At 41.8% G+C, this 26,349-nt stretch overlaps 2 protein-coding genes across 5 annotated transcripts in view; both read left to right on the top strand.

Moving 5' to 3' along the window:
* LOC115155976 (glucose-6-phosphate exchanger SLC37A1-like) overlaps nucleotides 1-14,807 on the top strand; it is a 34,014-nt gene extending 19,207 nt beyond the window's left edge. Inside the window, exons 7-20 of one of the 2 annotated variants that reach the window (XM_029703120.1) lie at nucleotides 18-94; nucleotides 212-378; nucleotides 523-581; nucleotides 1,209-1,286; nucleotides 1,381-1,509; nucleotides 5,347-5,437; nucleotides 8,852-8,914; nucleotides 9,140-9,225; nucleotides 9,470-9,518; nucleotides 9,697-9,770; nucleotides 9,954-10,032; nucleotides 10,181-10,278; nucleotides 10,368-10,444; nucleotides 14,720-14,807. In XM_029703120.1, coding sequence (XP_029558980.1) covers nucleotides 18-94; nucleotides 212-378; nucleotides 523-581; nucleotides 1,209-1,286; nucleotides 1,381-1,509; nucleotides 5,347-5,437; nucleotides 8,852-8,914; nucleotides 9,140-9,225; nucleotides 9,470-9,518; nucleotides 9,697-9,770; nucleotides 9,954-10,032; nucleotides 10,181-10,278; nucleotides 10,368-10,444; nucleotides 14,720-14,774 — 1,182 coding nt within the window. In that variant the 3' untranslated portion in view covers nucleotides 14,775-14,807. Of the gene's footprint in view, nucleotides 1-17; nucleotides 95-211; nucleotides 379-522; nucleotides 582-1,208; nucleotides 1,287-1,380; nucleotides 1,510-5,346; nucleotides 5,438-8,851; nucleotides 8,915-9,139; nucleotides 9,226-9,469; nucleotides 9,519-9,696; nucleotides 9,771-9,953; nucleotides 10,033-10,180; nucleotides 10,279-10,367; nucleotides 10,445-12,427; nucleotides 13,793-14,719 lie in introns of those variants that run through there. The other variant, XM_029703122.1, reaches the window with a different exon arrangement.
* A 15-nt stretch (nucleotides 14,808-14,822) lies between these two features.
* Nucleotides 14,823-26,349, top strand: part of LOC115155977 (high affinity cGMP-specific 3',5'-cyclic phosphodiesterase 9A) — a 47,583-nt gene continuing 36,056 nt past the window's right edge. For all 3 annotated transcript variants that reach the window (XM_029703125.1, XM_029703123.1, XM_029703124.1), the window contains exon 1: nucleotides 14,823-14,897. In XM_029703125.1, the coding sequence (XP_029558985.1) occupies nucleotides 14,835-14,897 (63 nt within the window). In that variant the 5' untranslated portion in view covers nucleotides 14,823-14,834. The remainder of the gene's footprint in view (nucleotides 14,898-26,349) is intronic.

Raw genomic sequence — 26,349 nt, 5'->3', positions numbered from 1 at the left:
TTTCTCCTCTGCCTCAGGTGGCTAATGGCTTGGTTCAGACCACTGGCTGGCCCAGTGTTGTCACATGCATCGGGAACTGGTTTGGCAAGGGAAGGTAAGCCACAAGATCTGTTAAAATGAAAGAATTCCTCCATAGTTCAGATGCATTGAATAGAAAGTAGTTATAGAATATACATTGAAGTTAAAGTATTCTATCTGGTGTCTCCAATAGGAGGGGTCTGATCATGGGCATATGGAACTCCCACACCTCGGTGGGCAACATCTTGGGCTCTCTGATCGCAGGCTACTGGGTCTCCTCCAACTGGGGCTTGTCCTTCATCGTTCCCGGCCTCATCATCGCTGCCATGGGAATCATCTGCTTCCTCTTCCTCATTGAACGTGAGCACTGCTATGTGATTGGTTGGAGGAGTAAGAGACTCGTTCCATTTGCCTTTGATTAGCTTCGATGCATGATTTATGCGACGGTCAGAATTTTGCATGCCGATATTAAAATATTTAAACTGTCCGTGGTTTTGTCTGTAGATCCAAATGATCTTAGAAGCATCCATGCTGTACAGAACCCTGCTCCCTGCAGCAACAATGTGAGTACTTAGGATGTCTCTCTTGTTCTCAAAAGCATCTCTACATAGTATAGACATAATATTGAAGACATTTCAGAGGTATAAATTCACAGATATAGACAGGAAAAAGCCCCTCTTGGTTCTATGCTTAGTTTAAATGCTATTTTGAAAATGTGTGTCCAAGAATGGGATCATTGTGGGGATCACACGTCATCAGAATTTGCCTGGATAGCATCACATCTGTCGCACATCGCGCCCGGCAACCGTTTCCTAGACAACTGTCGCCCACTTTAGCTCCTTGCGTAGACGTAGAGTACCTGAGTGTCTCTGAGTGTGGGCTGGCTCTGGTAAAAATGCCTCCCTGGAGACGGACACACAAATCAAAAAGGGATGAAACATGATTAACTTTTACCATGTGGGCAGATTCATTGTATAAGCTTTATTTAGGGTTCTTCTTGATTGACAGGTATCATTTTCAGTCTCCCACGCTACTGTGAACTACATTACAGTTTTCTTCACTAGTAGCTGGTGGAACACTGTGTATAATAGTGATGTTAAACTATAGACCCCGTAACATTGTGGTAAACTGTATTGTGTGTGTATGTGTGTATATATATATATATATTATTTTATTTTTTTCTCATGCAGCGAAAGCTGACGAACTGGAATGGGACGAATGGACACAAGCAACTGTACCATTCATACAAACAGGGAGACAAATATCAGGTGTGCCTGTTTTTATCTGAGTTTGTCTGTGTTTATGTTAAAGTGTCTGTATGTGGATCTGTGTTATTAATCTGTGTTTTTCCCTCCATCTCAGAACTGGGACACAGAGCCGCTGCTCCCTCAGGACAACAGTAGTGTTTCTGTCCCAGTACAGCAGGTGGTGGTGGTGAAGAGCGAATCAGAGCCCTCGGCCATCAGCTTCATGGGAGCTCTACGCATTCCGGTCAGTCGCCTGACCTCTCACACCACCCATATCTCTCACACACAATAACAAAGGCCCAGGTCCTGTTCCCCAAAGCCAGGGGTGTTAAACTCAATTCCTGGAGGGTCATTTATCTGCTGGTTTTTATTATTGCCTTTCAATTCATGTCCATTTCAAGACATAGACAACCAGGTGCAGTGAGTTTATAACTAATCAATTACCTTAATTGATCAATCAAGTACCAGGGAGGGGCGAAAACCAGCAGATGAGGACACTGGAAAATGGCGACCGTGTTTTAATCGGAAAGTGCGGCAAGTGAAGTGTGATAATGAATGGAAATGAGTGAAATCAAAGAATGGAACTAAACGAGCCGAAGTTGTAGTAGAAGACAAGGACCGGTCCAATAATGCATTTCTTATGGGACTGTGTTTTTTGGACAAGGAGGTTCATTTGGGAAATCCATTTGTAATATCGAGAACTGAAGAAAGCAGTGGGAAAGGTGGATTCAATCAAGGTGACTAGAAACGGCCTTGTTCTGGTTAATTGTGTCATTGAAGAACAGAAGAAGTGTGTACTGGATCTGGCAAAATTGCCCACATCAGAAGTATGTATTGATCTTCAGAGCAGGGGGCCTGCCAAAGGGGTTGTAGCTGGAGTCTTGTTGGATATACACTACCAGTCAAAAGTTTTAGAACACCTACTCATTAAAGAGTTTTTCTTAATTTGTATTTTCTACATTGTAGAATAATAGTGAAGACAAACTTTGAAATAACACATATGGAATCATGTAGTAACCAAAAAAGTGTTAAACAAATCAAAACATATTTGAGATTCTTCAAATAGCCACCCTTTGCCTCATGAGGCAGTCACCTGGAATGCATTTCAATTAACAGGCGTGCCTTGTTAAAAGTTCACAGGAATAGAAGACCCAGAGTTACCTCAGCTGCAGAGGATAAGTTCATTAGAGTTACCAGCCTCAGACATTTCAGCCCAAATAATAAATGCTTCACAGAGTTCAAGTAACAGACACATCTCAACATCAACTGTTCAGAGGAGACTACGTGAATCAGGCCTTCATGGTCGAATTGCTACAAAGAAACCACTACTAAAGGACACCAATAGGAAGAAGAGTCTTGCTTGGGCCAAGAAACACAAGCAACGGACATTAGACCAGTAGAAATTTGGCCTTTGGTCTGGAGTCCAAATTTGAGATTTTTGGTCCCATCCGCCGTGTCTTTGTGAGACGCAGTGCGGGTGAACGGATGATCTCTGCATGTGTATTTCCCACCGTAAAGCATGGAGGAGGTGTTATGGTGTGGGGGTGCTTTGCTGGTGACACTGTCTGTGATTTATTTAGAATTCGTTTGGGTTTAGTCCCACTCGTTTGGGCTTAGTCCCACTATTATTTGTTTTTCAACAGGACAATGACCCAACACACCTCCAGGCTGTGTAAGGGCTGTTTTTACCAATAATTAGTGATGGAGTGCTGCATCAGATGACCTGGCCTCCACAATCCCCCGACCTCAACCAAATTGAGATGGTTTGGGATGAGTTGAACCACAGAGTGAAGGAAAAGCAGCCAACAAGTGCTGAGCATATGTGGGAGCTCCTTCAAGACTGTTGGAAAAGCATTCCAGGTGAAGCTGGTTGAGAGAATGCAAAGAGTATGCAAAGCTTTCATCAAGGCAAAGGGTGGCTATTTGAAGAATCTCAAATATAAAATATATTTTGATTTGTTTAACACTTTTTTTTTTTTTTTTTTTTTACTACATGATTCCATATGTGTGTTTTCATAGTTTTGATGTGTTCACTATTATTTTACCATGTAGACAATGGTAAAAAATAAAGGAAAATCCCTTGAATGAGTGGGTGTTCTAAAACCTTTGACCGGTAGTGTAGATGACGAGTACCTTAGTCAGAAAGTCCCATGAATGGTCAGTGCATGTCGCCTGACCTGTTTTTATTTTTAAAAAATAAAGAAATTAACCTTTATTTAACCAGGCAAGTCAGTTTAGAACAAATTCTTATTTACAATGACGGCCTACCAAAAGGCCTCCTGCGGGGACGGGGGCCTGGGATAAAAAATAAAATACAATATAAATACAGGACAAAACACACAACACTACATAAAGAGAGACCTAAGACGACAACATAAGGCAGCAACACAACATGGTAGCAACACAACATGGAAGCAGCAAAAAAACATGGTCCAAACATTATTGGGCAAAGTCAACAGCACAAAGGTCAAGAAGGTAGAGACAAAAATACATCATACAAAGCAGCCACAACTGTCAGTAAGAGTGTATATGATTGAGTCTTTGAATGAAGAGATAGAGATAAAACTGTCCTGTTTGAGTGTTTTTTTTTTTTTTTACAGCTTGTTCCTGTCGCTAACTGCAGCTAACTGAAAAGTGGAGCGACCCAGGGATGTGTGTACTTTAGGGACCTTTAACAAAAAGTGACTTGCAGAACGGGTGTTGTATGTGGAGGATGAGGGCTGCAGTAGGTATCTCAGATAGGGGGGAGTGAGGCCTAAGAGGGTTTCATAAATAAACATCAACCAGTGGGTCTTGCGACGGGTATACAGAGATGACCAGTTTACAGAGGAGTATAGAGTGCAGTGATGTGTCCTATAAGGAACATTGGTGGCAAATCTGATGGCCGAATGGTGAAGAACATCTAGCCTCTCGAACACCCTTACCTGCCGATCTATAAATGTCTCCGTAATCTAGCATGGGTAGGATGGTCATCTGAATCCGGGTTAGTTTGGCAGCTGGGGTGAAAGAGGAGCGATTACGATAAATCTAGACTTGGTTTCCTCTTGGTTTCCTCAAAGCCTACAGCTTTGATATGTGCTGAGAGAAGGACAGTGCAACCACTGTATGGTTGGAGAAAAGGAAGGAGAAAAGCCTATCCATATTATTGCTGTTTGAGGAGACTATACCTGAATATGTGAAGCTTGGATATGTGAGGTATGCGTTGAGAGCGTTGTGTCCAAACCATTAGTATGGAAATTGTAAAGGATATGGTCAAGTATCAAACGTTTGCAGGCTGGAGAAGTATGGTATTGAAGAATCTGAAAAATGTTGTAGATGTGGTGGGGATCATACTCCAGACATCCTTGAGTGCCCTGTTAGGGTGAAGGAGGTTTAGGTGTCAAGGATCAGGGATCTATGTGGAGCTGGTGAAAAAGAGTTTAAGGAGCAAGAGGCAACAGTGTTGAAGATATGGCGGTGGATGCATTGCAACCAATTGCTAGTGTTTTAAGTCAATCGAGTGATCTGGATACACTCATTGTGAAGAAGGTAGATATTGTTTATAGCCACTGTGATTCATTGTACAGCACAAGTGCCAAAGAAGTCCAAGAAGCTGGACATCATATCTGCAGCCAAGATGTTTTTAGGTCTCCAAGACTTCATGGCAGAAGCACCGTCAGGACTATTGTCGCTAGGAAATGTCCTGCCCTCACAGGAATCTTCTGAGCCTGTGTAGGGACCTAATTTCGAATGTTCGTTTTTTTTTAACAGAAAAGCAGGTTGGTTTTGTTTAGTTCATTTATTTTTTGATATTTTGTATATTTCTTTTTACCCACATTATTTCCTAATTATCCACCTGGACAGTAGGTGGTGGAATGTACATCTGATTGTTGCGAATACCATTTATACTGTAGAAAAATACCTGCGGACACATGTTCCTTATACACTTAAATAGATCTGAAAGAATTGCACGGGTACTGTACAAGCAACAGGGGAAACCCCTGGCCCTTAGCATACACCAAACAAAGTACCACACCATTCTATACTGGAGAAATGTATAGCTTTTATTTTTTTGACGGTATGCTTCGCTTTCTCTCTCCAGGGAGTGATAGAGTTCTCGCTCTGTTTGCTGTTTGCCAAGCTGGTCAGCTACACCTTCCTCTTCTGGCTGCCGCTCTACATCACGAAAACGGGTATGTACATTACACTACATCAGTGGTTCTGAACTGGTGGATTGCGACAGGAGGTTTTGAATGGGTTTTTATGAAAAGATACTTTCTTCCTGGTATTAGTTTAAATTCAGACAGTAGTGTGTAGAAATGACAATTTCTTTTTTAAATAAATTATTCTCTGAAGAATTATAGTTTTCAATCACAGTATTTTCAATATAAACTCAGCAAAAAAAGAAACGTCCTCTTACTGTCAACTGCGTTTATTTTCAGCAAACTTAACATGTGTAAATATTTGTATCAACATAACAAGATTCAACAACTGAGACATAAATTGAACAAGTTCCACAGACATGTGACTAACAGAAATGGAATAATGTGTCCCTGAACAAAGGGGGGGTGAAAATCAAAAGTAACAGTCAGTATCTTATGTGGCCACCAGCTGCATTAAGTACTGCGGTGCATCTCATTCTCATGGACTGCACCAGATTTCCCAGTTCTTGCTGTGAGATGTTACCCCACTCTTCCACCAAGGCACCCAGACATTTCTGGGGGGAATGGCCCTATCCCTCACCCTCCGATCCAACAGGTCCCAGACGTGCTCAATGGGATTGAGATCTGGGCTCTTTGGTGGCCATGGCAGAACACTGACATTCCTGTCTTGCAGGAAATCACGCACAGAATGAGCAGTATGGCTGGCGGTATTGTCATGCTGGAGGGTCATGTCAGGATGAGCCTGCAGGAAGGGTACCACATGAGTGAAGAGGATGTCTTCCCTGTAACGCACAGCTTTGAGATTGCCTGCAATGACAACAAGCTCAGTCCGATGATGCTGTGGCACACTGTCCCAGACCATGACGGACCCTCCACCTCGAAAATCGATCCCACTCCATAGTACAGGCCTCGGTGTAACGCTCATTCCTTTGTCGATAAACGCGAACCCGACCATCACCTCTGAGACAAAAACGCGTTTTGCCAGTCCTGTCTGGTCCAGCGACGGTGGGTTTGTGCCCATAGGCGATGTTGTTACCGATGATGTCTGGTGAGGACCTGCCTTACAACAGACCTACAAGCCCTCAGTCCAGCCTCGCTCAGCCTATTGCGGACAGTCTGAGCACTGATGGAGGGATTGTGCGTTCCTGGTTTAACTCAGGGAGTTATTCGGCTGTACCGATCCTGTGCAGGTGTTGTTACACGTGGTCTGCCACTGCGAGGACGATCAGCTGTCCGTCCTGTCTTCCTGTAGCGCTGTCTTAGGCGTTTCACAGTACGGACATTGCAATTTATTGCCCTGGCCACATCTGCAGTCCTCATGCCTCCTTGCAGCATGCCTAAGGCACGTCCACGCAGATGAGCAGGGACCCTGGGCATCTTTCTTTTGGTGTTTTTCAGAGTCAGTAGAAAGACCTCTTTCGTGTCCTAAGTTTTCATAACTGTGACCTTAATTGCCTACCGTCTGTAAGCTGTTAGTGTCTTTAATGACCGTTCCACAGGTGCATGTTCATTAATTGTTTATGGTTCATTGAACAAGCATGGGAAACAGTGTTTAAACCCTTTACAATGAAGATCTGTGGAGTTATTTTGATTTTTACTAGTCATCTTTGAAAGACAGGGTCCTGAAAAAGGGACGTTTCTTTTTTTTGATGAGTTTATATCTTTAAGTAGCACTTTTTAGCTGAGTTTGGTCTCAAATAAGTGAGTTGCCAACATTCTTCATCAAGAATATGAGTAACATGGAATAATTGACAATGAAATGGTGTGATTGTTGTTCCCTTGTCCATATTTACTGTCAATATAGCATTAAAAATGGTTTTCCAGATTGCATTTTGCCCCAAACGTATTGTCATACGAATATTGGGTCGCGACTGAGATAATCTGGTTCAATTTGGGTCCCAAGGCAAAACCAGTTGAGAACCACTACATTACACTACACCCACTGCTACATCCGTATAGGAACTCGGACTGTTTGGTCAAGTATACAGTACATGAATCCAGGGCATTGTGGAGAGCTCTGTAAGTGTCAGGTCATTCATTCTTTGCCCGCTACCTGCTAGTCTTTGTCTGAGACATACTGTATCTATCTGCAATCTGACATTTACAGTGCATTCGGAAAGTATTCAGACCTCTTGACTTTTTCCACATTTTGTTACGTTACAGCCTTATTCTAAAATGGATTCAATCTTTTTTTTCTCATTAATCAACACACAATTCCCCATAATGACAAAACCAAATCAGGTTTTTACACATTTTTGCAAATGTATTACAAATACAAAACTGATATCACATTTACATAACTATTCAAACCCTTTACTCAGCACCTTTTGGCAGCGATTACAGCCTCAAGTCTTCTTGGGTATGAAGCTACAAGCTTGGCACATCTGTATTTGGGGAGTTTCTCCCATTCTTCTCTGCAGATCCTCTCAAGCTCTGTCAGGTTGGATGGGGAGCATCGCTGCCAGCTATTTTCAGGTCTCTCCAGAGATGTTCGATCAGGTTCAAGTCCGGGCTATGGCTGGGCCACTCAAGGACATTGAAAGACTTGTCCCGAAGCCACTCCTGCGTTGTCTTGGCTGTGTGCTTAGGGTCGTTGTCCTTTTTGGAAGGTGAACCTTCGCCCCAGTCTCAGGACCTGAGCGCTCTGGAGCAGGTTTTCATTAAGGATCTCTCTGTACAATTCCTTCGACCTCATGGCTTGGTTTTTGCTCTGACATGCACTGTCAACTGTGTGTGCCTTCCCAATTCATGTCCAATCAATTGAATTTACCACAGGTGGACTCCAATTAAGTTGTAGAAACATCTCAAGGATGATCGATGGAAACAGGATGCACTTGAGCTCCATTTCGATTCTCATAGCAGAAGGTCTGAATGCTTTTGTAAATAAACTATTTCTGTTTTTGCTTTGTCATTATGGGTTATTGTGTGTAGGTTCTGATTTTTTTTTAAATGTAATCAATTTTAGAATATTAATTTATTTTATTTAACTAGGCAAGTCAGTTAAGAAAAAATTATTGTTTAAAATGACGGCCAACACCGGCCAAACCCAGACGATGCTGGGCCAGTTGTGCAACGCCCTATGGGACTCCCAATCACAGCCGGATGTGATGCAGCCTGTATTCGAACCAGGTACTGCAGTGACGCGTCTTGCACTGAGATGCAGTGTCTTAGACCACTGCGCCACTCTGGAGCATAACAAAATGTTGAAAAAGTCAAGAGGTCTGAATACTTTCCGAATGCACTGTATGTCTTGATAATCTGTGGTCAAACCAGCTCTACCCGTTAGGACAGAGGTTCCCAAACGTTTTCACTCGGGCCCCTCTTCCAGCAGTTTGGGAACCACTGTGAGAAGATACCTATGCTTTGCTGGTTGTTTTTTTTGTATACTGTGTCACTTGTTTAGTTTGCCAGAGGGTGTGTGAAGATAATAGACCTGTCTCTCAGCTCACCTAGATGCCAAGAAGGCCGGAGATCTCTCCACTCTATTTGACGTTGGAGGAATTGTGGGTATGTTCCCTTTTAGTTCTGATCCATTTGTATGAATCTTTCTACGAACCAAATAACTTTATGATCTGGATATTTGTATCCTCCTGTGTGTGTTAGAGATTTGATTTGCAAAAACGCATGAATGACGTCAGGACTTCCTAATTCATCATTGGAATTGAACTACCCGCAAACCACACATTTTTATCTTGATTGTTGTGCTAATCTCATATCTTTCTCTGTGTGTAGGGGGAATATTGGCTGGGGTCATATCTGATAAGCTGGGAAAGAGAGCCACCACCTGTGCAGTGATGCTGCTGCTGGCTGCTCCTATAGTGAGTCTCTTTCCCTGTGTGGCTCCATTTGTTTCTATTTCTTTCTCTCTCTTTCTCCGTTTCTGAGAATCAAATCAACTATCCTGGTGTTGCAAGAACCATGCTCTACCAACTGAGCTACAGAAGATCACTGAGCTTCAGAGGACCGTTGGCCATCTCAAGGGCTAAACATAAGCGTGCATCATTAATCTTATAGGACATTTTTTATTTTATTTATTTTTTACGTTTTTGTTCTGTATTCCAGCTTTATGGCTTCTCCATGATCAGCGAGTTTGGACTGGGACCGACCATCGGTAAGGATCAATTTATATTACTAAGTCCAGTTTGTGTTGCTCTTGTGAGAGGGATTGTGGACTGACTTCATGAATCCTGCTCCTGAGCCCATTTGTGCTATTCTGACTGTCAATAACGCACAAGTGAACAGAGCTATGATCAAGTGGATAATGTTGTGATGGGCCATTTTCTTCATAGGTATGCTACTGGTGTGTGGAGGACTTGTGAATGGGCCATATGCCCTTATTACAACAGCAGTGGCTGCTGATCTGGTAAGTGTGTAGTGAGTGAGTCTTTCTCACTGTTGTTTTACACTTATATAATCCTCCCTAGTACAGTTTTGTCTTTCTAACCTTTTAGATCAGCCATGCGATCTCAGTATTTCCTGTGTGTGGGGGAGGGGGCTGTCTCTGACCTCGTATCCTGTCCCTCTCTGTTTTGACCTTTGAACCTAGGGAACACACAAGAGCCTCAAGGGCAACGCCAGGGCCCTTTCTACTGTCACGGCCATCATTGACGGCACAGGATCAGTAGGTCAGTCTCTCACCTCCATCCATACCAGTAGATCCTATGTGATAAATTAGCTCCATGAGGGGATGGCTAATGGCCAGGGGTTGCTTTAGAATTTTGCATAGGTCTAGCTCTGTGACTTACACACTGTCCTGTGATCTGTTCTTCTCAGGTGCAGCAATAGGCCCCCTTCTGGCAGGAGTGTTGTCGTCACAGGGCTGGGATCAGGTCTTCTACATGCTGATGGCAGCTGACTTCCTTGCACTGCTGGTAGGTGCTGATGCTTGTTAATGTTTGTCTTATTTTGTGTGTGGATCTTATAGAATGTGGCTTTGTGTGTGGATGTGTTTCCTCTGTAGCTGTTGCTGCGGCTGGTGACGAAGGAGCTGACCTCTGCTAACGTGGTTAAACCTCGTTCTGGCAGCACCACTGTAGAGTAAGTGACTTGTTTATATTCTACTTGTTGTAGTATGGTGGTATCTAGGCTTTATGATAACGGATGCCACTGATCATGTTCTATGTTGATGATCTATGTTAATGACTTGTATTTCATTTTTCATTGTCTTTTTTATGTTTGCTGATGACACCATCTTTTTGTCTGATAAAGACAGTCAGAAACGTATCACTAAATTAACTCCAAATAAATTGTGAAAGGTATTGGTGTCATCAGATGAATACAACCTCTCTTCCCCCCCCCAAAAAAAAATATTTGGAATCTGTACTACACCTTACTCTATCCATTTATCTCATATTGCAATATATGCTGGGTCAGTACTTATAAAAGCAACCCCATAACATCTTCATTCTCCAAAAACATTTTGTGAGGAATGCAACTCAGTCGTGCCAGTTCTTCTCCACTCTTTCATCGCCTTCAAATCCTCAAAATGTATATCAGCCAAGTCTGTTTGTATTCCAATTCCAAATGAATCTACACCTTGTTTCTTTTCAAATGCTATTCAAATTCAATACTGGGGTTCATTATTCTACAAGAACTGCAACCAATCTCCACATCCATCCTTCCATACAAGATTAGGTCCATGTTCCATCACTTAAAGGTTGTTCTTTATTGGAACAGTCTCCTGGACCACCTCAAGCACTGCAACAGCTTCAACTCCTTCAAATATAAATAGAAAAATATCTACTGGACATCTATACAATTACTCTGCCTAAAATCTGATGGTGACGGTCTTTTTTTTTTTGTAAATCTTTATATAAAAAAATTCTTAGTCTTAAACATCATGATACACGTTGTTTTTCTATAAACATTTTGAAATAGGGAGGTGCCTTTTTAAGACTATTTTTTTTTTGCAAATAAATAAATCACAGTCACTAGCTAGGTTTCCATCCAATTGGCAACAGACTTTCATGCGAATATTCTAAAATCCACATAAAGAAAATATGCGCATTTTCCCACCAGTGGTGTGTTTCTACCAAACAGACTTGTTGTGGGTAAAAAGAATCTGTGCCTGACGACGTAGTGCACACTACTTTGTCGCTTATGTTTTCATGTACCGAATAAAAATCTAAAGGTCAATGTGTTTCTATCGCATTTTCAACCGATTTTCATTTTGTTGCAAAATGTAGCCTTCTAAAGCAAATGTGACTACTCTGGTTTTGGCACGTGCACTTTAGCCAACAGATCACAGATACAGTGCGGGTAGACTACGGTTAGGCATGTCTACATGATGATATTATTATGGATAATAGCGATAATTTCTTATTTGTCCAACGGCAGTCAAGCATCGATCATAATGCCACCAGAATAAGACCCTCGATTATTTATTGGAAAGGACCTTCAAGATCACTGCACTTTCATCACCCTGTTAAGTTCCCCATAACTTATTTAGTCTAAAGCCTAATAAACTGCATGGTTTCATGAGTCGTAGTGGGAGGACCACACACCGCGTGACTCCAAGTTTACTTCCATATGATGATTATTATATCAATATTTGCGCATAAAGGCATTTCCACCACCATTTCTCGCATAATTAATTTACCGACACAAAAAGATGATTGTCGATGCTTGGCTGCTGTTTGACATAAAAATGATTACTCTTTTGTCCATAATCATCTCATCATATAGGCTATTCTTGCGCTGTAGCCTAACTGTGAGCTGTTGGCTAGAGTGCACGTGCCAATACCAGTGGGCACACTCGCTATATAACGTAGCATTTTTTGTGGGGGGGGGGGGGGAACAGAGTTGAAAATGCAATGGAAACCCATTTAACTTTTAAAAAAATAACAAATATTGGGTACATCAGAATTTAACCGCAAAATGTATTTATATGTGCACTAGGTCATCACGCACGGCCTTTTTATCAATTTGATGGAAACACATCTCTGGTGGGAAACTGCACGTTGTTTTTATGCAGATTTTTGTTTAAGGATCAAAGTCTGTTTTTCTGTTTCCGTTTTGTAGGATGAAGGAGCACTAAGCACTTTGCACTAACTCTAGACCGAGAAGTGAAAAGACTGTGGCCCTCTCTCAGCACAGACACACTGCATCCTATACCACTACCCTGGACCGGATCTTTTAACTGAGATGACCTGAACCCACCCTGCCTGTCAACCTTAACCCAATCCCTATAAACCAGGGCCCAGTTTTCAAAAGTGATCTGTTCTATGAATATGCCTTTAATCCTATCTGATAGTTTTTTTGAAAAACTGAGCCCAAGAGCTAGACAATGTTCACAAAGAGACATAGACGGACACTTCTTTCTAAAGGTCTGTTGTCACTGCGAGCTTGGCTGTATCACCGTCCATTCAGCTGTAGCTGACGTGAACTAATGTGTAGCAGCAGCACCTATTGGAACCGAAATGAAAGTCGATGAAGATTCAGTAGCGGAGTATAATAAGCAACCAACCAAGCCATCCAGTCCCTCTGAGCACATACCACTTTTTTGTTTTGTTTTACTTCTAGAGCATATTGGGCCCACTTCAGCCTTATGTAACCAAAGCTTGTGGGGAAATGCACAGTAATGTATATGGAAAAAATATATTTTTTTCTGTTTTCTGGTGGTCTATGTATTTTCTCTGTTTAGGAAGTATATGAAGGTACTGATATTTTGTGTTCCTATATGATCAGCAAATTATGGTGTGGTTTGTTATGTTTTGGGACTTGAATTCTATGAATGTAACATTTTGTGTTTGAGTATGAAATTCTGCATACCATCTCCGGGGAGGATCAACTATTTCCCAATCAGTTATTTATGCAGTGCAATGTTAAACTGTGATGTTCTTTTAGTATGTGTAGAAAATGCCATCATCCCAAACCTTAAAATGCTCACATTCATTCTGCCTTTGTGAACATTTTAAAGGTGTCCCTGTGACTAATACTTCCTACCTCCGAGTTTAATGTGCCAAATGAGTGAAGAAAGGTAGCCTATGTACCTTCATGAAAAAGTAATCTATATTCTTATGAACTTTCATTCTGGCACATGCCCGGTGCTGTGGTTAATTCCAATTCACTGCCCGTATTTAACTGAATTGAAATGGAAGGGACCCCATCCAGTAACATGTCATTGTTCTTTGTGGCGATGGAGCATTTCTTGGTGGAACCTGAATCATTATCGCACTGCTTAAGTGGTAGTACTTGAAATACTGTGTACCTTTTGGTGTTTGTTCATTGGTTAGGCAGTTGCATTGTTCAGTTACTTGTCTGATTCTTACCTGACTCATAAGTACACGGTCTTGGTGACAATTGTCCATTTCTGAAGACATATTGGTAGAGAAATAAAAAGGGAGTGGCTGTGTTGCTGAATTCTCTGGAAGCTTCTAAACAAAAGATCTGTCTTGGTTTCTAAGCATAATGTTGAATTGTTTTGTTCACCAGGCTAAATGTGTTCCAGTTAGGAGGCTGAGTGGTCTCAAGTCTCCCAGCTGGAGGTGGCAGGTGTCAAACAAAATGTACACTTCTGAAAGCTAGTCCTCCACTCAGTGACACAGGCAGGCACACACACGCAATCTCTCTTTGTTTCTGAAAAGTACTGCGGGCCAAATCAAATATGAATTATTATTCTCTGAAAGTCTTTTTAAAAAATGAACAATCAGTTATTGGGACTGGTAGGTTCTCATAATAAACCGAAACGTAATTATGCCGGATTATACCCTACATTCAATGACGAGTGTTATTGAAAGTATTAGTATGTTTTGATTGCCCATGACTCCTCTCCCACGCAAAGCATCACAAAACCCCTGAGCTGACTCGAGCCTACAAGGCTTGATTAATATGTCATCAAGGGACGCGCGTGGGCGCCATGCAAGAAACTCAATTAAATGTGAAACATTTCTTTTTCGCGGCGCTTGCTGTCTGCTTTTTGGTTTTCTTTCGTCGGTTCCTTTCTTCTCGTGTGCTTTGACCAAAAATACCGTTTTTAGAGACTATATATGATTTGAATAGCCACATCAATAGAATATAGCCTCGTTTGTTCGTAAAAGGGAATGAACATCGCGAACAGACTGCGGTCTGGGGGCTGTGTGGGCAGGCAAACTACCCCACTCACGCGTCCTTGAGGAGCCCCGGTAACTATGGCGATAAGAGAAAAGCGTACGATGATCTCGGCTCTTCAGTTTTCCCAGTGTGTGTGTTTGTCTGCGTGCGGCTCATTGAGAGAGGCTGAGGGAGGGGGTTTATGAGATGAGAGATAGCTAGGTGCTCCAGAGAGAGAGAGAGAGAGAGATGTTGAAACGCTAACTTCATTTGCCCATTCAGAGACGGACCGACGGCTCTCGGGGTTTTCCAATTCGGGCACGGAACGGAGTGGTAGCCTATAGCCCGCAATCCGACTCCTCGGCAGCGGCGAGAGAGGCTTGAGGGGTGGAGAGAGATGGGATCAGCTTCTTCGGCGTACCGAGTAATCTACCTGGACGTGGATGGCAGAATTCAGAAGGTATAACTGTCAATCAACCGTTATCATGTCAGCTTGTTTCATCATCAACCTACACCCTGCCCTGTAGGCCTAACCGGGAAGAGATGGTTATGATGTCTATAGAATAGGAAACCCTCAATAGCATATTGTATAATATTCATATACAAATCGTGGTTAAAATGAATAACCTAATGTCATTGATAATGCAACAAAAAATCTATTCACTTTTTTTGATGGATTATGCATATGCCAGACACACTTGATTTACTGTTTAAAGGGTGCGCCGCTTCACTTTTATAAAAAGATGTGTCGTTGGTGTCCCTTGAGGATTTCCCAAACCGGTGCGAGAGAATCAGACCAAACCAACTCAGATCACGCGCTTGTAATGTTCGGGCCTCCAATTGGACACTGACGCACAAACGGTCGGGACCTGTATGTGCAGATGTTCATTTTCTCTCGCATGCCAGCATAGCTGAGGACACAAATTCCTACTATTTGTGTCCAGGTTTAACGTGGTGGAGCGTCCCTCGTTGTAAACAGTCGGTTAAATGCACGGTTAACGCATAACGTGTTTACCTATTAGAAGCAATTAATACCCGAAACAACGTCATCATCGAACCAAACGACTGGCCAGAGATCAGGGCATTCCTCAGCAAGGCTTTTCCTGGCAGCCGGATGAGGAAATCGAAGGTGGATGCAGTGAATTGACTATATTGGCCTACTGACCTCGAATTTAGTAAAGCCTGCTCTGGAATTGATTTATGCTTCTAATTGCACATGTTGGATATCAGTTGTTTTATTTAGATTATGCTATAGTTTACTTTATGGCCGGATTGAAATGTACTTTTTCCAATGCTACATTAATTTGACAGACCTTACTTGAATGATTGTCCCTCTTTCTTCAAAGTAAAGGCCTAGTCTATGATAGGCCTATTCATATTTGTATTACTATTTTATTGCAGGCTATAGGCTAATAGGTCATAAACTCGTTCATTTATAATATTTTTTATTTGATTACAATTATTTATTGTTATTCATTCTTGAAATAGAAAAGCATACATATTCTACTATATTGCCCTATATAGCCTGGATCACATGGAATTACGTTTTTATCCTGTAGATAGGTGTTGAATTGCACTCATTTGATAGGGGTGCTTGACTTAGACTGAAATAGGTGCCAGTACTCATTTTGGGTGCTGGTACTGTTTATATTTAGGTGCAGGAGCTCCACGATACTTTTGAGCTAATATTCTATAAGAGGAACAGGAGCTCAAGCAGTGGAAAATTTGAGGTGCTGGTGAGTTCCTGCCCAAGTCCAGCACTGTTTGAAAGACCTAACTTGAATGATTGGCCATCTTTAGTAGCCTATTTCTCCTATAAAGTGTGGTCTATGATAGGCCTTTTAAATATTTGTATTGTATTCATATTTAATTAAAGCATAGTTAGGCTATACATGTATAGTAATGAACTGATTATACATTTGGTAAATTTTTTCATTAGAAAAAAACACTTGATATTGTATTCTATTATACATATGTTAATAATGCTGTTATTGATGTTTATCAGAGATATGTTCAGAATAAAGAAACTGTCACAAGATATAGGCTTACTGCCCATTCTGTTTCATTTCACATGATTATATCAAGTAACATTGTACCATCATCTGCATCCTTTTTCAAAATAACACAGGGAAGATTTCCTAGCATAGGTTTCTGCTTGGGATAATATAAATCTTGAAGCCCACATTAGGCCTAAAGCTTGCACAGATGGGTAGGACAATGTGGTAAAGTACAAATGTATACCTTCCCCACTATTTATGAAAAACTCACTTGGGAGTCCATTTTATTTGGGGGGATTCTTTTTTTTTGCTTCCTCGCCTCATTTTTATGAAGAAGAAGAAAAGGGCAGTTAAACAGTAAATCGGCTTTGTCCAGCCATATCAAAAACGGAATTTTCAGAATCCTGTCTATGTTGTTTGGACACATTCACTGTCCTCTCTCTCTCTGTGTATGCATGCGTGTGTGTGTTAGATCTTTATCAAGATTTGCACAAGAAAATGCAAAATTTTTATGAACCTGTGTGGAGTGGCAACACGTAGGGCTCTATTTTTGGCTGACGTTAAGGCGGCGCTAGTCTCAAACGCACGTTAGTTTGCAATTTCGTCAGGTAAAAACTGTCAGACAGACATTTTCTAACCCTAACGCTAACTTCGGCAGTTTACCTCTTTTAAATCAGCTCAGATGGGCGGATGGAAATATTTGAGGCGTGTCCTTAAAAACAGTATCCAAAGTGCTGATTTCAGGCAGCGCTGATAGGGATATGTAAGACCAACCAAAAGTTGGTTTTAGCAGTAACGCAGTTGGTTATGGCATGGGTTTTGACAGCAGAAACGCAGCATATCCAGCCGTGACGCGCACTGCCCATATGCGCATGGAACGAGAGTAGCCCAATGTGCTTTTGCTGGCTGTATACTTCATATTTAGAAATATAAAAAAGATTTTTTTTCCCCCCATTTTGTTTTATTTGATTTTAAAACCAGGCATATAGTAGCCTTCCCTCCTCTCAATTAAGGCTTTTGTTGTCTGCCCAATGTTATCGCGAAGTAGGCTAGTCAAAACTGTCGATAAAGAGTTTGGCTCCTGAGACCGCTTGGAAATACATCTTAATCACCAAAGCTTTGTTGAAATATAATGTTTGAGAGGAGTAAAACAGTGAGCTGACATTCTCTTTTTATCTATGCATTGAAGGCAGGCCCACATTATTTTAGCCACGCAGGTCACGTTTTGGACGTGCGTAAAACCCCATCCATGATGTAGGCTACGTGTCCATGCCCACCGTGAAACGAGAGATGAGTACCTCGGTGAATGAATACCGGTGAACCTCGTATTTAGAAGTGATCTGTAACCTGTAAAAATGGAAAAACCCAAGCCCTCCCTTAGGCCTACCATAACGAAGGCTAATTCAACAGCAATGTGTGTCTTTTTTTAAATCCTGGCGATTGTATTCCTGGCGATTTGTATTACATTTTACATTAATTTATTGTTGTTGTTAAAAAAAATAAACTTGCTCGTTTTTTGTTTAATTTTATTACGACCAACCTTAGTATGATTCACCTTCCTGGTTTCATGGTGACAACGTCAGTGGCGCGCTTGCAATGCAACTTCTGGAGATGTGTGAATGCGAGATGATCTGTAAAATGTTTCCGATTATGTTCGTAAAACATAAGCCTATTGGGGAGCATTATAACGTTGAAGGGACATTTGCCCTTTCTATTTATATTGGATTTTTGTCCAGCTACTGTGAAAAGTTTGGATGACACGTATAACCCTCCGTAGTCTACATTGTTTTAATATTATATGCCCACAGGGAGAAATTGTTGTCTGGAAGTGTGACGTAGACTATTTAAAACAAGTGGTTTTGTTTAGAATTTGATTAGAATTGTTCATTCTCTTTTTAGGCCTCATCAATAATGAATGTAATCTTGCTTACTGACAGTGTTTGACATGTCAATGCTCAGCCACAGTGCAATTTACAGTAGACCTAGCCTCTATATCAATGTGAATGCTACTGTAGCCATGTAATTACCTAGAACAATGTTGACTGAAATAGGGTTCAAGTTAATGTATTTAGCAAAGATAGGTCTACATGAGGAGTTGATTCCAAGGCAATACATATAAGACCGTAAATACACAACTTGAAGCAACCGCATTTTGCCATGGAACACCTTCTGATTGGCTAGTGATGGGCCAAGCCCCAACACACCCACAATTTGTTTATTCATCAAAACCCATCACTTTCGAGCCAACGCCAGCAGGTACGCTGATAATTCTGGTTGTGAATATAACAAAACTATTTCTGACACACCCCTGAACCTATAGCGCTACCGCCTGCGCTTAGATTTACCGTTGCGTTAGGTTTGTTGATATAGAGCCTGTAGAGTTAGATTTTGGTAAAAGCATGGCCTATCAATCATTTGAGTGGGAAAAATGACAGCTAATCATTAAATGCTTGATGAAATTCCTTAGAGGAAGAATAATTCCTTCCAGGATTAAGTTGAGAGGACCAGATATTTACTGTGTTTACAGTGCCTTGCAAAAGTATTCATCCCGCTTGGCGTTTTTTCCTATTTTGTTGCATTAAAACTTTAAATTGATTTTTATTTGGATTTCATGTAATGAGCATACACAAAATAGTCAAAATTGGTGAAGTGAAATGAAAAAAATAACTTACGGAAGAGTGGTATGTGCATATGTATGCACCCCCTTTGCTATGAAGCCCCTAAATAAGATCTGGTGCAACAAATTACCTTCAGAAGTCACATAATGAGTTAGATTGCACACAGGTGGACTTTATTTAAGTGTCACATGATCCGTCACATGATCTCATATATATATATATATATATATATATATATACACACACACCTGTTCTGAAAGGCCCCAACACCACTAAGCAAGGGGCACCACCAAGCAAGTGACACCATGAAGACCAAGGAGCTCTCCAAACAGGTCAGGGACAAAGTTGTGGAGAAGTACAGATCAGGGTTGGGTTATAAAAAAATATCAGAAACTTTGAACATCCCACAGGGCACCATTAAATCCATTATTATAACATTTTAAGAATATGGCACCACAACAAACCTGCCAAGAGAGGGCCGCCCACCAAAACTCACGGACCAGGCAAGGAGGGCATTAATCAGAGAGGCAACAATGAGACCAAAGATAACCCTGAAGGAGCTGCAAAGCTCCACAGCGGAGATTGGAGTATCTGTCCATAGGACCACTTTAAGCCGTACACTCCACAGAGCTGGGCTTTACCGAAGAGTGGCCAGAAAAAAAGCCATTGTTTAAAAAATGAATAAGAAAACACGTTTGATGTTTGCCAAAGGGCATGTGGGAGACCCCAAACATATGGAAGAAGGTACTCTGGTCAGATGAGACTAAAATTGAGCTTTTTGGCCATCAAGGAAAACGCTATGTCTGGTGCAAACCCAACACCTCTCATCACCCATGAACACCATCCCCACAGTGAAGCATGGTGGTGGCAGGATCATGCTGTGGGGATGTTTTACATTGGCAGGGACTGGTCAGAATTTAAGGAATGATGGATGGCGCTAAATACAGGGAAATTCTTGAGGGAAACCTGTTTGTCTTCCAGAGATTTGAGACTGGGACGGAGGTTCACCTTCCAGCAGGAAAATGACCCTAAGTATACTGCTAAAGGAACACTCAAGTGGTTTAAGGGGAAACATTAAATGTCTTGGAATGACCGAGTCAAAGCCCAGACCTCAATCCAATTAAGAATCTGTAGTATGACTTAAAGATTGCTGTACACCAGCGGAACCCATCCAACTTGAAGGAGCTGGAGAAGTTTTGCCCTGAAGAATGGGCAAAATCCCAGTGGCGAGATGTACCAAGCTTGCAGAGACACCTCAAGAGACTTGTAGCTGTAACTGCTGCAAAAGGTGGCTCTACAAAGTATTGACTTTGGGAGGGTGAATGGTCAAGTTTTCAGCTTTTTTGTCTTATTTCATGTTTGTTTCACAAGAAAAAATATTTTGCATCTTCAAAGTGGTAGGCATGTTGTGAAAATCAAATGATACCAAGCAACAAAATAGGAAAAATGCCAAGGACGTGAATACTTTCGCAAGCCACTGTACTTTGCTGGCACGTTGTACAATTCCAGTCCGGAAAAGTACTGGAACTGTCTATGTAGACTGCCACTACCATCATTTAAGATCATCTTCCACACCTTTTAAACCCAGCATGTAGTCTACACATTTCTATTAGAGTAGATATACCCACCGTTCTAGATTCCAGGATGAAATGCTAGCCACCGTGCTTCTACATCTGCATTGCTTGCTCTTTGGGGTTTTAGGCTGGGTTGCTGTATTTACTTCGTCTGATGTAAAAAGGGCTTTGCAAATACATCTGTTTGATTGAATGCTCAAGTTTCTTACATATATGATCAAAACTTCAGCATGTAGGGGCCATATCTTAACTTGAGATTTGTTTGTGTAAATCACTGGAACATTCGCCACATGAAACCTCAAGTGACTTACTTGCATCTCATGTAAGGATTTGGCCTACAGACAATTTCGTATTGTGTCATAAACTCCTTATTCTACAATGGGTTGATCAAAACAAGTATTGTGATTGGTTGAGATGCGTTCTAAACCATACAAAAAAACAGTTTTAGCATGGGTAAGCCTATATTGCACAATTGGGAATCTTGTTTTCTTTCCTGAGAAATCCCTGCTCCTCCACAGCCCAGCCAGCCAATTCATTAACTTGATCTCCACTGTAAAAACCATCTAGACATTATTTCCCCTGGCTTCTAGCCTAACATTTGGTTTGCAACATCTGGGGGTTGTACAAACATTGCTGTCTGTCCGTCGACATTTGCAACATAGTTTCAATAGTGAAATTCGATCAAAGTAATTTAGCACGCCCTGTCGTGTACAATTGCTTTAATCTCACACAGACTATATCCATGTCAATTAGCCTCCACAAACAGAGCCAGAATGGTGGGTCTAGATCCCGTCCAGAGGGCTCTTTACACTTCCACCCAGTGGAGTGGAGGAGACTGAGGACCAGGGCCATAAAGGAACAACATAAATACTTTTATGCTCCACTCCGATAGCACTTTTCATTTATTGCAGACCGTGTCACTTTTTATGGAATTCATTCCAATTATGTTTGTTTGGTGTTTTTCTGTGAGCCTGTTCGTTCAGTTGGTTTAGGATATGCTGTGGTGTAGGCTCATAGTCAGTGACTACATCTGTGAGCTCATAGTGATAAATCAATTCATCTCTGACTGTGTGTAAGCTTTTGTTCTAGATTTCTGATATTGTTCGGTTGCCATTGGTCAGTTGTTGCTTGGGTAAAAATATGGCACCTCTCTTTCTCTCTCCCTCACCCTCTTGTTTTCTCTCCCTCTCTCATTCTCTTATGTCTATGTGACGCTGCATTTTTCTCACACTGTTGATCGATCAATCTCACACACACACACATTCTCTCTCTCTCTCCTTTCCTTTATCCCTCTCACACACTTCCCTCTCTCACTCTTGCATTCCTTCATCTCCCTCTCTTTCTCTCTCTCTCTGCTCTCTCTCTTCTCTCTCACATACTTATCACTGCTTCATCATTTCTAAAGATGACTTCCCATCAGACTAAATTAGTGTTTTACTTTACTTCTCACAGCTCAGTCTGAGTAATAACTACAGGGACCTATCAGATCTCATCATAATTCCAGCACAGCTCTGTACACAGGAGCACATTACTAACCACGTTTCCATCCACAGTGTTTATGCGAGTAAAGTCTTACTGTAGGACCAAAAAAATGAATGACAGCTTTAATGGAAACAGGAAGTTTCGGTACAATTTTATAAATGCCTACAGAATTTGTTTGTTCGACATGGTGGGATCTTTCTGTGTCGGTAAAATTTATTATGCGACAAATGGCATTGGAAACACCTTTATGCACAAATATTGATACAATAACCATCATATCAAAGTCAACTTGGAGTTACGCAATGACTTGGTGTGTGGTCCTCCCACTACGACTCAGGAAACCATGCAGTTTATTAGGCTATAGATGAAATAAGTTATGATGAACTCCTCAGGGTAGTGAAAGTGCACGGTGATGACCTTGATGCTCCTTTCCAATACCATCGAGGGACTTATTCTGGTGACATGATGATCGATGCTTGACTGCTGTTTTGACAAATACGAATATTCCACTCTTATTGCATTATGTAGACTATCCTACCCGTTTTGTATCTGCGAGCTGTTGGCTAGAGCACACATGCCAAGACCAAAGTAGGCACATTTGCTATTTAATGCAACAATTTTTGTGACAAAACTATCGGAGTAGAGTTGAAAATGCGATGGTAACACATTGGACTTTTAGATTTTCATTCGGTACATGAGAACTTAAGCGAAAAAGTACATTTTGTGTGCACTATGTCATCACGAGCTGATTTTTATCCACAACAAGTCAGTTCGGTGGTAAACTCTGCCGAGTCCCCAACAACCAGAGGTTCCGGTTTTCAGGGGAAATGGAAAGAGAGCCTGTGACCCAACTTCCGCTTTTGGACTAACAACGTCGACACTCCATTTTAACTCTTCCACACTCCTGGCCTTTGTCTCACCTGAAAGTTGATGATGTTTGACATACATTATAATTTGGACTTGAACATTGTGGTTTTAGGGTCTATGTTGGTTTGAACTCATTAAATTATCAGAGAGATTGTTTTTGTACTGATGCACAGATAATTTTCATTTTAAGGCTATAGCCTGGGTGGGTTCCAGGCTCCAGACCTTCAGTCCATAGTGAATAATGAGGAGTGTTTCATTCTCTTGCTGCGTGACTGACTGTGTGTAGTGCTGCCATTGTGTGTGTTATTATCTAGCTTACTTGTACAGAAATTATGCTGATTAGTTCCTGCTTTACGTGCTCCATTGTTCTTCTGCATGTTCTGTGTGTGATTTGAATTTGAATACGGTATTTCCTGTGCCGTTGGATAATCAGGAATGTGGATTTATGATGTTGGTTTAGGTGTCCATATACAATGCCTTCGGAAAGTATTAAGAACCCTTGACTTTTTCCACACTTTGTTACATTACAGCCTTATTCTAACATGGATAATACAAAGAAAAATCCTCAGCAGTCCACACAATACACCATAATGACAAAGCGAAAACAGGTTTTTAGAAATCTTTGCAAATTTCTTAAAAATAAAAAACAGAAAGACCTTATTTACATAAGTATTCAGACCCTTTGCTATGAGACTTCAAATTCAGCTCAAGTGCATCCTGTTTCCATTGATCATCATTGAGATGTTTCTACAACCTGATTGGAGGCCACCTTGATTGGACATGATTTGGAAAGGCACACACCTGTCTATATAAGGGCCCACAGTTGACAGTGCATGTCCGAGCAAAAACCAAGCCATGAGGTCGAAGAAATGGAAGAAGTTTGGAACCGCCAAGACTCTTCCTAGAGCTGGCCACCTGGCCAAACTAAGCAATCGAGGAGAAGGGCCTTGGTCAGGGAGGTGTCCAAGAACCAGATGGTCACTCTGACAGAGCTCTTGAATTCATCTGTGGAGACGGGAGAACCTTCCAGAAGGACAACCATCTCTGCAGCACTCCACCTATCAGGCCTTTATGGTAGAGTGGCCTGACGGAAGCCACTCCTCAGTAAATGGCACATGACAGCCCGCTTGGAGTTTGCCAAAAGGCACCTAAAGACTCTCAGATCATGAGAAACAAGATTCTCTGGTCTGATGAAGCCAAGATTGAACTCTTTGGCCTGAATGCCAATTGTCATGTCTGGAGGAAACCTTGCACCATCCCTACGGGGAAGCATGGTGGTGGCAGCATCATGCTCTGGGGATGTTTTTCAGCGGCAGGGACTGGGAGACTAGTCAGGATCGAGGGGGAAAATGAACAGAGCAAAGTACAGAGAAATCCTTGATGAAAACCTGCTCCAGAGCACTCAGGACCTCAGACTGGGGCAAAGGTTCACCTTCCAACAGGACAACGACCCTAAGCACACAGCCAAGACAACGCAGGAGTGGCTTCGGGACAAGTTTCTGAATGTCTTTGAGTGGCCCAGCCAGAGCCGTGACTTGAACCCGATCAAACATCTCTGGAGAGACCTGAAAATAGCTGTGCAGCAATGCTCCCCATCCAACCTGACAGAGCTTTAGAAGATCTGCAGAGACAAATGGGAGAAACTCCCCAAATACAGGTGTGCCAAGCTTATAGCGTCATACCCAAGAAGAGTCAATGCTGTAATCGCTGCCAAAGGTGCTTCAACAAAGTACTGAGTAAAGGGTCTGAATACTTATGTAAATTGAATATTTCCACTTTTTATTTTTAATAAATTTGCAAACATTTGTATTAACCTGCTTTTGCTTTGTCATTATGGGGTAATGTGTGCAGATATCCCATAATGACAAAGGGGGAAAAAACAATTGAATACATTTTAGAATAAGGCTGTAACGTAACAAAATGTGGAAAAAGTCTTTGGGGTCTGAATACTTTCCGAAGGCACTGTATAGAAACTCAACAAGAACAGAACTCAGGTATTAGAGAGGAACTGGTTATTCATCAGTTATTATTAGATGACATGGAGGGTCCATAAACATCCAGGTTTGTCAGCACTATCTACGGACCTGGTTCCTCATACAAGAGAGCTCCTATGCTTACCCTACCACCTTATGCTCTCTCAGTCCTTTAGCATACACGCTGCTGTCAAGCTAGCGTCATCCATCATCGAAAACAGAAGCGGGCAGCAGAGCCAGGCTATTACATGAGCACCTCCAAATGTTCAAGCACACACAGCAACGCGCGCGCGCGCACACACACACACACACACACACACACACACACACACACACACACACACCCCACACCACACCACACACACACACGCAATGAAGAGAGTCAGAGCTCTACGTGCATTATGCCATCCTTCCCAAGCATGACAGATGACAAAGACAATGTTTACCCCTAACCCACTTGTATTACTTTTACCGAAGGGCTGTTGTATGTCACTGTATATTATGTATACTGAGTGGGTTTCCTTGTTGCATCCGCTCAGATGTTAAGGCACTAGTACTGTTACTGTAGGCCTACTACACGTCTCTAGAGAGGAGATGGAACAGGATGTTACTGTAGGTCTACTACACGTCTCTAGAGAGGAGATGGAACAGGATGTTACTGTAGGCCTACTACACGTCTCTAGAGAGGAGATGGAACAGGATGTTACTGTAGGCCTACTACACGTCTCTCTAGAGAGGAGATGGAACAGGATGTTACTGTAGGTCTACTACACGTCTCTCTAGAGAGGAGATGGAACAGGATGTTACTGTAGGCCTTCTACACGTCTCTAGAGAGGAGATGGAACAGGATGTTACTGTAGGCCTACTACACGTCTCTAGAGAGATGTAACAGGATGTTACTGTAGGTCTACTACACGTCTCTCTAGAGAGATCGAACAGGATGTTACTGTAGGTCTACACGTCTCTAGAGAGGAGATGGAACAGGATGTTACTGTAGGTCTACACGTCTCTAGAGAGGAGATGGAACAGGATTTACTGTAGGTCTACTACACGTCTCTCTAGAGAGGAGATGGAACAGGATGTTACTGTAGGCCTACTACACGTCTCTAGAGAGATGTAACAGGATGTTACTGTAGGTCTACTACACGTCTCTCTAGAGAGATCGAACAGGATGTTACTGTAGGTCTACACGTCTCTAGAGAGGAGATGGAACAGGATGTTACTGTAGGTCTACACGTCTCTAGAGAGGAGATGGAACAGGATGTTACTGTAGGTCTACTACACGTCTCTCTAGAGAGGAGATGGAACAGGATGTTACTATAGGCCTACTACACGTCTCTCTAGAGAGATGGAACAGGATGTTACTGTAGGCCTACTACACGTCTCTCTAGAGAGGAGATG

This window comes from Salmo trutta, chromosome 20, assembly GCF_901001165.1.
Source record: "Salmo trutta chromosome 20, fSalTru1.1, whole genome shotgun sequence".
Classification (NCBI taxonomy): Eukaryota; Metazoa; Chordata; class Actinopteri; order Salmoniformes; family Salmonidae; genus Salmo; species Salmo trutta.
The sequence above is the reverse complement of the archived record's forward strand: the minus strand, read 5'-3'. Positions and strand labels throughout refer to the sequence as shown.